The sequence below is a fragment of the Dermacentor andersoni genome, chromosome 7, assembly GCF_023375885.2.
Source record: "Dermacentor andersoni chromosome 7, qqDerAnde1_hic_scaffold, whole genome shotgun sequence".
NCBI lineage: Eukaryota > Metazoa > Arthropoda > Arachnida > Ixodida > Ixodidae > Dermacentor > Dermacentor andersoni.
Genome location: NC_092820.1, coordinates 94,116,725 through 94,127,628, shown reverse-complemented (window position 1 = coordinate 94,127,628; position 10,904 = coordinate 94,116,725). Strand labels below are relative to the sequence as shown.

Genomic DNA, 10,904 nt, shown 5'->3' with positions numbered 1-10,904 from the left:
TCCTGAAGAAGCCGACTATCGTCTCCTCACGCTCGGTCGCGACTGCCAGCGTAGGAATTGAACTGTGGCCACCCTGGTTATCGGTGTCGTAGTCGTCGGGTCGCTCTAATCTCGTGTAGTTTCGAACACTCGACTAGCCTGGAACCACGCGAAACTTAAAGTCAGGCAACATGGACCCCATCTGGTCAGAGGCCTTGCCAGACTTAGCTTCGTCTGCCATGCGCAAGTTGGATGTGGCTAATATCCGTTGGTGCAGCTGGTGAAGGACAAACCTGGTGCGCACCACGTCGCACAGCCAGACAGGAGCATATGGACGCGAGAGCGCTTTCTAGCCCTGTCGTGCACAAAGCAAACGCTGCAGTTGCAATGTAGCTACAATCTGTTACGTAGCGTAGATAACACGGCCACCGCGGGTTGCCGCGACGAGTCCACTGGCTGAGCTCACTGCGGCTCGTTACTAGTACCGAGGATAAACCGCGATTGGCAGGTTTGGCGCGTCCTATAGGCGCCAAAATTGGAAATAATGTCGTCTACGTGAACATCCAAAATCAAATTTGAACTGTGGGCCACGGTGACGTTCAGTAGGCGGAGCGTTGTGGGCACCCCGTAGCCATCACAGAGCAAATCATTGAAGAAGGAGCGGGAGCACCGCGAACGGTATGTTTGCTTGCCAATAACTCCGCTTCTGCTGAACGCTTTGAAGAACTTTTTGGGGAAAACTGTTTTCTGCGATACCCTAATTTACCTTCATATGCATTTCTCGACTTCCCTTGAAAGGGGTTCAGGGCCCCTTTAAAGTGGCCCTGAAACGCTTTTTGAACATATTAAGAAGACGTTTCCGATCTGTCGACCTGTCACTGAACCTGTGAGCCAAATATTACTGCATGCAGCAGGGAATTTGCAATACCGTGTCAGAAAAAGCAAGAAATCGCTTGTTCTCACTTCCTCAATGCAGCGTCATCAAAAGTAACTGGAACCACTTACGCTATTGGCTGACATTGTGATCGTGAGAGCACTCAGTAACAAAATATTGCTAATCTTGAGTTAAATAAATGAAGTTTGTATATGTATGCGATCTTAAAAAGAGAGAAAAAGTTCACCGATGATTACGCTATACTCCCTAATGCGACATTTGGGCGCAGCTCTATATGTGTTTTCATTTCGCGCTATGTTGGGTGGCGCGGACGATCTTTCGTGCGGCACGTTCAAAGGGACCGAAGTGTGGTGCAACTGCCTCAATAATCAGAAGATTGCGAAAGGCGGTACGCGGGCAGCGATTGGGCGTGATTCACAGCATCCGCCGCAGACAGACCTGCGTTCATGCAGCGCTTTGTTTCCGTACAGACAACACGCACTACTCTGGCGCCGTCTCGTAGCAATCGTCGCCGCCAAACCCCTCTTCAGCAGCACCATGCTTTCTTCTCACACTTTCGCCATACTCTCCTCAGGTGCAGCGGAACTATGAGGCTTCCGCCTCATAGTTCCGCGCTGCACCATTCTGCGCTTTCCTCCTCGCGCTGTCTTCGATATCCCCGTCTTTCGTTTACCGCTGCGCTCCCCGTTCGCTCTACTCCTTAGCTGTGCCCGTTCACTTGGTTATGAAGGACAACTCCGACGTCGACGCAGGAACGGGCGCTTAAGAGGCATGCTCTAAAAAAGACGTAGTTTCACAAAGGCGAAACATCGATTTCGTAGCAATTATTCGACGGCTAAACGAAGTAGAGATAGTAGTTTTATCAGCCATATAATATTGTAAACATAGGCATAATAACCAAATTAACAAGCATGGTGTCACGCGCGCTCAAGGAAACGTGAACACATCGCACTCGATGACTGCAGACACTCGCTGTCAAAACGCTGGTTTGAGGTAGAGCGGCAGCAGTAGTGAGCGAATCGATCTTCGTGGTGCCTGTCGCTTCAACGCGAACTAAGCGGCGAGGACACAGCGCACAGGAAGCTATGAGCCCTCAAGGCACCTAGACTGTGTACAAATCGCAGATCACTTTCAATACTGGGCCCGCGCGGCCAGCAGCCGCCACCGGAGTAGCCGGGGTTAGCGCGCTGCTCTAGCTGCGCGTGCTCCTTGCGCCATCTCTCGCGCATGGCGCGAGCCTTGCTCTCCCATTGTCCTCCAAAGTCGGATCACGTCTTCTTGCCTATCCTCTCGCCCCCTTCGTCCGCGCAGTGCCGATGCGGTGGCTCTCGCGACTACCGTCCACTCCGCCCTCGCTGTCTCTTCTCCCGCTGTCGCGGCACCAGGGGTAGCACACTCTCAAGTTCAACAAATGGCCACAGAGGGCGAAAAAATCGACCACGCGCCGCTGCTAACAAAGCCGACGTAGTAGCATCACTTTCGGGATTCGTTCGTTAGTTCCAACATTTCCCGGTAGAGGCGTCGTAATAAGCGCAATTTTATCTTACAAACTTTCTCTTACAATTACCGAAGCATTTTCTTTTACATAAAAACAGGGCAAAATTATCATTGATAATTAGATATTTTGCTCTTTGTTAGTAAGTTTATTGTTTCTTCGCCATTATAAACGCAGATAGCGTTCAGCATCATCGATCTTTCACGTGACCTCTGGCCTGGATTTAAAATTTTTACCGGTATTTCCGAGTGCACGGCGGCACGGATTCATTCGTTCGTACACTCAAGACTGCTTTGTTTCTAAAACTAGTTTCTTGCGCTTCGATGTCTCGCGTTATTTAACTTGGGGTGAAGTTACGTGTTTGCAAGCGGACATGTAAGCCCGGCAGTTGGGTTTCGGTCGTGAGCCATTCGGAACAGGTCTGCATCGAAACGGGAGCTGGATTTTGCTGCGGCTGACAACGGCAATAACGGTGAGTCGTTTAACACCGCTGCTTGAATCGTTATATAATATCCGTGTCATTACCTTCCAGGCGGGCACAAGTTAACGAACTAGATCCTGCATTACATATGGGCAGTCAGTATCTCAGTTGCTGTTTCCTAAATAAACCTTTACTTGCGAGGCTGTCGTTTGGTTTACACACACAACCAGGAAAGAAAGAGCGATATCGGAACGCGCGTCTCATTTTTCATGTTATTGTAGCCGTGGTTGTAGGTGACTGAGTAGCCTTATCAATATACATATTAAACATTTTTTTCGAGTCGGCCGGCAACGTCTTTCGTCCACAAAACCGAATAATCCTTTGGTAAAATAAAGTGAAAGTACAGAATTTAATGTGTTAAACAGTTGCAAGCATGATAATTCACCCATATTTCGTACTTGTTGGTTCCAAATGTTCTTGCTGCTCAGATTGGTTTACCGTAGGGCATTTATTTTTGCAGTAGTGAAGCGGTGCATCACGTTCGTGCAGAAAAATAATGCATCAGTTCTAATAGCTTCATGACTTTCATGCATTTGCTTGTGGAACTAGCAGTGTGATCACTTCTAGTGTATAAATGAACACACGAATGTTCTCATTTGTGATCTTAATAGTACTTGCGCTGTTGCCATGCATTGTAGTCAGGCAGACATCAATTTTATGGACAATAGCAATATTTATTTAACATGCTGCTTAAGCACCCTAGAACAGACAGTGTACATTTGCATGTGTTCTGTAGTCGCAAATCATTACAACATATATGTCACACCTTTTTGCATTTTAAAACTTTGCTTTTTCAATTTCTGATTCAGTCAAAATTTCTGTTCCAGACATGCAGTAATGAAGACGGCACCAGTATAAAGCAACACACTCCACGCACTAAACAGAAGCTGCTGCCTGCTACAACAAGGTCATTGTGTGGACATTGGCTACTACTACAAGGTAAACAACACATGGTTCAGAAATAAATATGTTTGATATATGCTGTATTGGCTTGCTGTTTGCAGCAGATATGAATGTTTGTTCATATTTATGGTTCAGTATAATTGGTTCGAACATATAAAACACACATAAATTTGGCTAATCTGTGCTGTATCTCATGTGTCACCGTTTTGCCTCAACAGAGTCTATGCCAAGCACATCTTGGTCATCACAGGAGCTCCTATCTGCGCCAACAGGAAGGGGCTGGAGCCGAATTTGCAAGGCTTTTACACCAAGAACAAAGAAGCACATGCAGAAGAATATGAATGAGATATCAAGTCTGCAGAGGACTGTGTCAAGACTGAAAAGAGCTTCAGCCACCATTCCACCAGCACGGACATTTGGTTGAGTCATCCAGGTAACTCAAAAAGGACTTTCTAGAAATTCTTCGTCTTCAGGTGCACCTGCAACATCTGACCAAGCACGGACGACGCTGGCCAAAAGATTGAGTTCCATCAGTTTGCCTTTAATCAGCTTCCTAGCCATGTTAATTCCGTTTGTGCCAAGTGTAATTTTTCTTCTATAAATGCAGGCTTTCTCATTGCCCATTTTTGTTAGAGGTCATTCATCCTCATCCAAATATAAAGGTCAACCGATTCTTCGCTGATACTTAATACCAGTCACTGTCTAGCAGCCTAACATATCTGTAGCAGTATCTTCTAGTGTATGTTGTCATGCGCAATTCCTCTCCTGAAATAGCTGATGCAGCATCGGCATGCGTCTTGCATTAACCTATGCACATGTGCTATGCACCATTTTACTTTTCTTGATGTTTTTAGCCTTCAATGCTTGCAGAGCAGACTGGCTTCTCTCTTGAATGCAAGCTTTCTCATTTTCCATATTCCTAGTCTCGTTGATGATTGCTCCTCTTCCTTGATAGCCTGGGTCTTTGTGCAAGCTACAGTGAAGTGATTGATTGCAGAATCTGGTTTTGCTGCCACACTTGGCTGTGGTAACTGTGTTACGGTTCTCAGATGTGGGGGCCTGGTCAGTTGCATTGGTAAGCAGTCCCTCGAGGTAAGCATTTGCTCCTGCAGTCCGCAAAGCGACATGGACTCCCAGTATACACACACCGTAACTGGTGCGCCCCGTTCGTTCTGGCCTGCTGCAGTAATGGGCAAATTGTGCTTGTGGCTTACCTCGGCCATGATTTGCTCAAAACGGAGACCAGCATATGTGCTCACATGGTTCGAAGTGTATGAAGTTGATAGCCGTATGGGTGGAAAGGCCCGCAAGAATGGCTGCCGAAGGTGATGCCCACAAAAGCGACTTGTCCACATTGCGACAAAGTGTGAGCCACATAGCAGCCCCCGAAAGAAAATAAATGTGCACGTTGGAAAGGAGTTAACGCTAAAATGCCGGGTAGTCCATGTCGCTGTGTTGGTTGCGGCAGCAGATGCCTGCGTCACCTGATTGCTTCGCAATGGAAGTTGCTCATCTTCAACGGCAACTGTTGGTTCAAACAGGTGCGAGACTGTCCAATCTGTTTGTACCGCAGGTTGTCGCTCGTTACCAGACCACCACATGTGACAAAGGCAAGCATTATGCCGTAAGATGGTTCGTAGCCAATGTATAATGTATTGTCTGAACCTCATGCGGTGACTGATTGCTGTTTAATCTTGCTGTTATGCCACTTGGTTACGGTCGCAGTTTTATGTTTTTCGAATATTGCGGCCTGGTCGGTTGCACTGGGAAGCAGCCTCTCGTAGTAAGCATTTGATCCTGCAGTCTGCACAGCGACATAGACTCCCAATTTACGCACACCGTGATTAGTGCTCCCCGTTCACCCTTTCCTGCTGCAGCCATGGGCAAATTGTGCCTCTGGCCTTTCTCGGCCACGATTAGGCATGAACGGAGACCAGCATAAGTGCTTACATGGTCGGACGTGTATGAAGTTGGGTGGAAAGGCCCGTAAAAGTGGCTGATGAAGGTGATGCCCACGAAAGCGACTTGTCCATATTGAGACAATGTGGGACACCAAGTGTGAGCCACACATTAGCGGCCTCCAAAAGAAAAGAAACATGCAGGCTGGAAAGGAGTCAATGCTAAAATGATGGGTAGTCCATGTCGCTGTGTAGGCTGCGGCAGCAGATGCCTGCGTCACTTGATTGCTTTGCACTGCAAGTTGCTCATCTTTAACAGCGACTGTCGCCGCAAACAGGTGGGACACTCTGTCCAATCTGTTTCTGCTGCTGGTTGTTGCTCGTTAGTAGACCACCATGTGCGACGAAGGCAGGCACTACGCCTGTAGGTAGGCAGCTCAATGTACCCTAAGAGACCCGTGTATGTGAATGCTCACTGTTGCCATATGGTTCGTCGCCAATGTATAATGTATTGTCTGAACCTCATGCGGTGACTGATTGCTGTTTAATTTTGCTGTTATGTCACTTGGTTATGGTCGCAGTGTTATGTTTTTAGAATATTGCGGCCTGGTCGGTTGCACTGGGAAGCAGTCTCTCGAAGTAAGCATTCGCTCCTGCAGCCTGCACAGCGACATAGACTCCCAATTTTCGTGCACCGTGATTCGTGCTCCCCGTTTGCGCTTTCCTGCTGCAGCAATGGGCATATTGTGCCTCTGGCCTTTCTCGGCCGCGATTAGGCATGAACGGAGACCAGCATACGTGCTTACATAGTCCGATGCGTATGAAGTTGATAGCCAGATGGTTGGAAAGGCCCGCAAAAGTAGCTGATGGAGGCGATGCCCACGAAAGCGACTTGTCCATAGTGAGACAATGTGAGACAGCAAGTGTGAGCCACACATTAGCGGCCCCCGAAAGAAAAGAAACGTGCAGGTTGGAAAGGAGTGAATGGCTAAAATCTGGGGTAGCCCATGTCGCTGTGTAGGCTGCGGTAGCAGATGCCTGCGTCTCCAGATTGCTTCGCAATGCAATTTGGGCATTTTTAACGGCGACTGTCGCTGCAAACAAGTGGCACACTCTGTCCAATATGTTTCCGCTGCTGGTTGTTGCTCGTTAACCTGACCACCACGTGCGACGACGACGGTGAGCCGTTTACGAGCTCGCGTCAATGATTCCAGCGTATCTCGACATGCAAACTTTATTTCTGCTATTGCACGAGAATGTACACTGCTTGTCTTCTGCCAATAAAGTCGCGCGTTCTGTTCACTCACTTGTGGCTTGTTTGTATGGGCGTCAGTAGAGGCTCTTGGCAATTAGAACGCACCACCTACGCGGCAGCGAAGGCATTGAGGCATGCCGCATAGCCTGCAGGGCAAGCACGGCGCTTACCAGCGTACGCGACCGGCAAAAAACGGCCATATTGAATTTTGCTCTGAAAAAAAAAATGTGCACTTCCGCTTCCGGTTTGAGCAACGTCATCTGGCGTCCCCCAAAGTAAGTTCCATGCGCTGCCGCTGCTTATTTTCGAACCACGGCGGAAGGTACAGTTTCCCTTCTCTAAGTTTGTTCTTTATTCTATGGCGGCACTGCCGCGGTGCCGGCGGCGGGCGCTCCTTGCAGCCTCGAGCGTGATCCACAGCTCTCCTCTCCTCTGTCTCCCCGTCGCGTGGCTGTACGGCTGTCAGCCGTGTCTCTCGCTTCCCCGTGTGCGGGGCGCGTTCCTCAGTGGTATTTGTCGCATCTGGTAGTGCTTGCGCCTGGCTGCCCTTCTCCCGCCTCCACTCTTGCCCTATACTTCACCTTACCGCAGTGTCATTGCGGTGACTCGAAAGACAGTTATAGCGTTTCATCCCCTTGGTTCTACTTCCCACCCCAACCTCGTGCGGCCCCATTGAGGCCTGTCTGTGAGTGAACGAGTGTGGCACCTCAATACCCCTATTCTCCACCCGTTTCTTCATGCCACCTCAGAAGAAGCAATAAATAATAATTGCTAAACTCCCTCCCCTCTCAGCGGCGGTGACCCACTGTAGGATGGCGTGATGGCGCGTCGTCGGAGCGCCGGCTTGATAGCAGCGGATCGCAGTGTGCGCTGCCCAATCCGAAACGCAGAACCGCATCCGTTCGGCACTGCATGTTCTGTATGCGGTTGCGTGTTGTTGAAATAAGGCTGCAGCTGCGCTCAAAGATCGCATTATCTAGAAGCGTAATCGTCGGCCAATTTTTTCGTTACCTTTTCTTGTACTTCAAAGCCTACGCGCGCTGCGAACTTGAATGAACTTAGACATAGCTTGACTTTCGTCTTTAGGTTAACAGCTTAGAAAATGCAGAAGGTACCACTTTTTCTTAGCCAAACAATATACTATGTTAGGGAGGTTGCTCCGTTTGCTCAAGACCTAAAGAGATAACAAATTAGTTATTTAATTAAGTAGCTCAAGAGCTAACTTCCCTTTTCGTTTACCATGGAGAATAAATTAGTCGCGTGGTTGTGGTAGGTTTACTTGTTGGACGCTTTTTATGCCTGGCAACATGTGCTTTTCCTCTGACTATTCTGTATTCTATTGTTTCCCTGTAGTCTCATATCTCTCAGTGTTCATTAATATGCTTGTAACCTGCAAGGGATGGCGTCACTTTGAAATTGTTGCTCCATTTAGTAGTGCCGTACAATAAATATTCCTTCATTTATGAGGTGTCTGTTCTATGTGGCTCCACAAGCAGTTGAACAGACAACAGAACCGCTTGTATTACCTTGCCTGTAACGTTACTGGTAAGTGCAATGTAACATTTCAAGGAATTAAATTTTTTGCCCTATGAAGCATGCAGTCAATTAGCTGAGAACAATATATCAAATATAGACGCTCTAACAAATGTATAAAAGCATCGGAATACCGTGCGGACGGCCATCGTCGCGAGCAACGCATTCCAGTACTGAAACTGCCCGCTCCTATATATCAGTATCCAGGAAACCGAAATCGGAAGTTAGGGGTTAGTCTTCCGTCTAGCCCCTTTGTGTGCTACAGTCAATGAGCCGCTGGGTTCTATGGGATTGTCCTATTTAAAAGTCCTTCATTTCTCTACGCTACGCTTTCTTTCTGAACAGTGAGCGACGCAAACAGTGGAAATGCTTCGTCGGCCGCGGCTGCTGAACGAGCTGCCCATGCAGAGGCCCAGCACCGCCGCCGAGAGGATCCTGACGTTCAGAATCAATTTCTTTGCCTCATACATCGCGAATTGAAAACACCTAAATAACTGCGCTCAAAATTCGCATTAGGGAGTATCGTGGTCGTCGATGAATTTTTCATCACGCTCTTTCTCCTCTATTTCTAACACCGGCTTCCGGCATGGCTCCGCAGGGTAGCAAACCGGGAACACTGACGTGGTTAACCTTCCTGCCTCCCCCTTTTTTTCTGTCTCGCTGCTCATGAGAGTACTTCTCGAGCTCGCTAGTGCAGCTTACCTTGAGGATTCTATCGAAGCTCTCGCGAGTCGCGTTGAACGGCTGTCCGAGCTTGTTCGACAGACTGTAGCCCTCGGTTATGTACAGCATGGGGCGGCCAGCCTCGGAGATTAACCGGACGTTGAACAGCGTGGAAATGCCAACCTGCGGTGGCATGACGAAAAGCGTTGACCTAAAGGGTGCCTGTGAGTATACGTATATCGAGGGTAATCGAGACAGCCAATTCTGAATGCTGAACGTACTGTACTCCCCTATTGGAAAAACGAATGGCAGAACCCATCTCACGATGAGTGCCGACGATAACGTGCTTAGCCTTGAATACAGCGACCCAACATATGGCCACCGTCGAAACGCTTTGTGTATGAGGCGTGTAGTGTAGCGGCATGAACCTCGGGCGTCCCTATGAACGCTGTGCCATCTAGCGCTGCCGCCGCGAATCCTGCGTGTACACGTGGTCTCCGAAATACATGGCGCGTCATGTATACATGCGCTAAGAAACGCAACCACCGGGCACATACCCAGTGCATTCATTGCGCAGCTTGCTTAGGCGTTGGCGTGAAAGGCTTTCACGAAAAGAGGCGAATTCCCAGTGTATTTGTGGCGTAGCTTGCTAAAGCATCGGGCTGTTGTCCTCGAGGTACCCATGCGAAGAGTGCTCGATTGTGCCCTGCACGTAAGAAATTGCATATGTTTTGCAACAGTAGATTCGGCTGGTCGAAATCGCCGCGAGATTGTGTAGTAAATTGCATATGTTTTGCAACAGTAGATTCGGCTGGTCGAAATCGCCGCGAGATTGTGTAGTCTGGCTCCTCTCCCGCTGAACAGATACTTTCCACTGCAGATGCTGATCCGTCTACAGTCGCCGCCATAAAGTCCACGTTCGGTGCTGGTTCGACTCTACCGGGCACCGTAAAAATAAAAATAAACAGTGGAAGTTTCGCCCGCAAGGCGAAGCATCGATTGCGATAGTAAATTAGTGAACAGCCATACGAAGGATAATAGTTTTATCGGCTGTATAAACTTGGAAACAGTCGCTTACTAACTGAATTAACAAGCATGTGGCGACAGCGCGCACGAGCGAAAATCAATACATCACACTCGATAAGCGCGGACACTCGTTGTCAAAACGCTGATGTGAGCAACGTAACAGCAGCAGCGAGCGAGCGAAGTGACCGCGCTGTCTACCATTTCAACGCAAGAGCGGCGAGCCCACAAAGCGACCGTACAGACTTGTTGGCCGACTCGAAGTGGACCCTCCTCCCTCCCTCGTTGCCTCTCCGCTTGCTTCCATATACGGAAGGCGAGATTGAGCCGCGATAATAGAGACTTTTAGCGTGTCCGGTATTCGGGCAAGCGCGGGCGGTTTTCCGGTTTAGCGGGGGCGTGAACGTGAGCGGCCAGATTGGTGGCGCCAGCTGGTGGCGCAAAGCTCAACCACACAAACACAGAGCTAATTACGATATTCTGCTTAGCTGCTGGCGTAAATTTTCGACAGTGGCGTAATCGTGTTCACAATTACGCCGCTGCCAAAAATTTGCACGAGTGGCGAAGCAGGATATGGCGAGTTACTGCAGTTTTAGCTATGCGTTTGTCTGGTTGAGCTCTACAACACCAGGCGGCTTCACCGCTCACGTTTACGCCCCGACCATCCGGTAATCCGCCCAAACCGCTCCCGTTTACCGGAATAGCGTACAAGCTAAAGGTCTCTAATCAGTTACCCTTGCGCCCGGTCGCGAAATGTGCTGTTGCTGCAGCAGCAAAAC

At 48.9% G+C, this 10,904-nt stretch overlaps 1 protein-coding gene and 1 long non-coding RNA gene across 2 annotated transcripts in view; one reads left to right on the top strand and one right to left on the bottom strand.

Annotated features, from left to right (window-relative positions):
• Positions 1-3,499: 3,499 nt before the first annotated feature.
• LOC140219293 (uncharacterized) lies at positions 3,500-6,953 on the top strand. Its single transcript, XR_011895453.1, has 2 exons — positions 3,500-3,789; positions 3,972-6,953. It is a non-coding gene; the product is annotated as an uncharacterized lncRNA (long non-coding RNA).
• Positions 6,954-8,951: 1,998 nt separating this feature from the next.
• LOC126534112 (uncharacterized) overlaps positions 8,952-10,904 on the bottom strand; it is a 59,085-nt gene continuing 57,132 nt past the window's right edge. The window contains exons 7-8 of the mRNA XM_055072978.1: positions 9,142-9,285; positions 8,952-9,029 (exon numbers count right to left, since the gene is read on the bottom strand). Coding sequence (XP_054928953.1) covers positions 8,952-9,029; positions 9,142-9,285 — 222 coding nt within the window. The remainder of the gene's footprint in view (positions 9,030-9,141; positions 9,286-10,904) is intronic.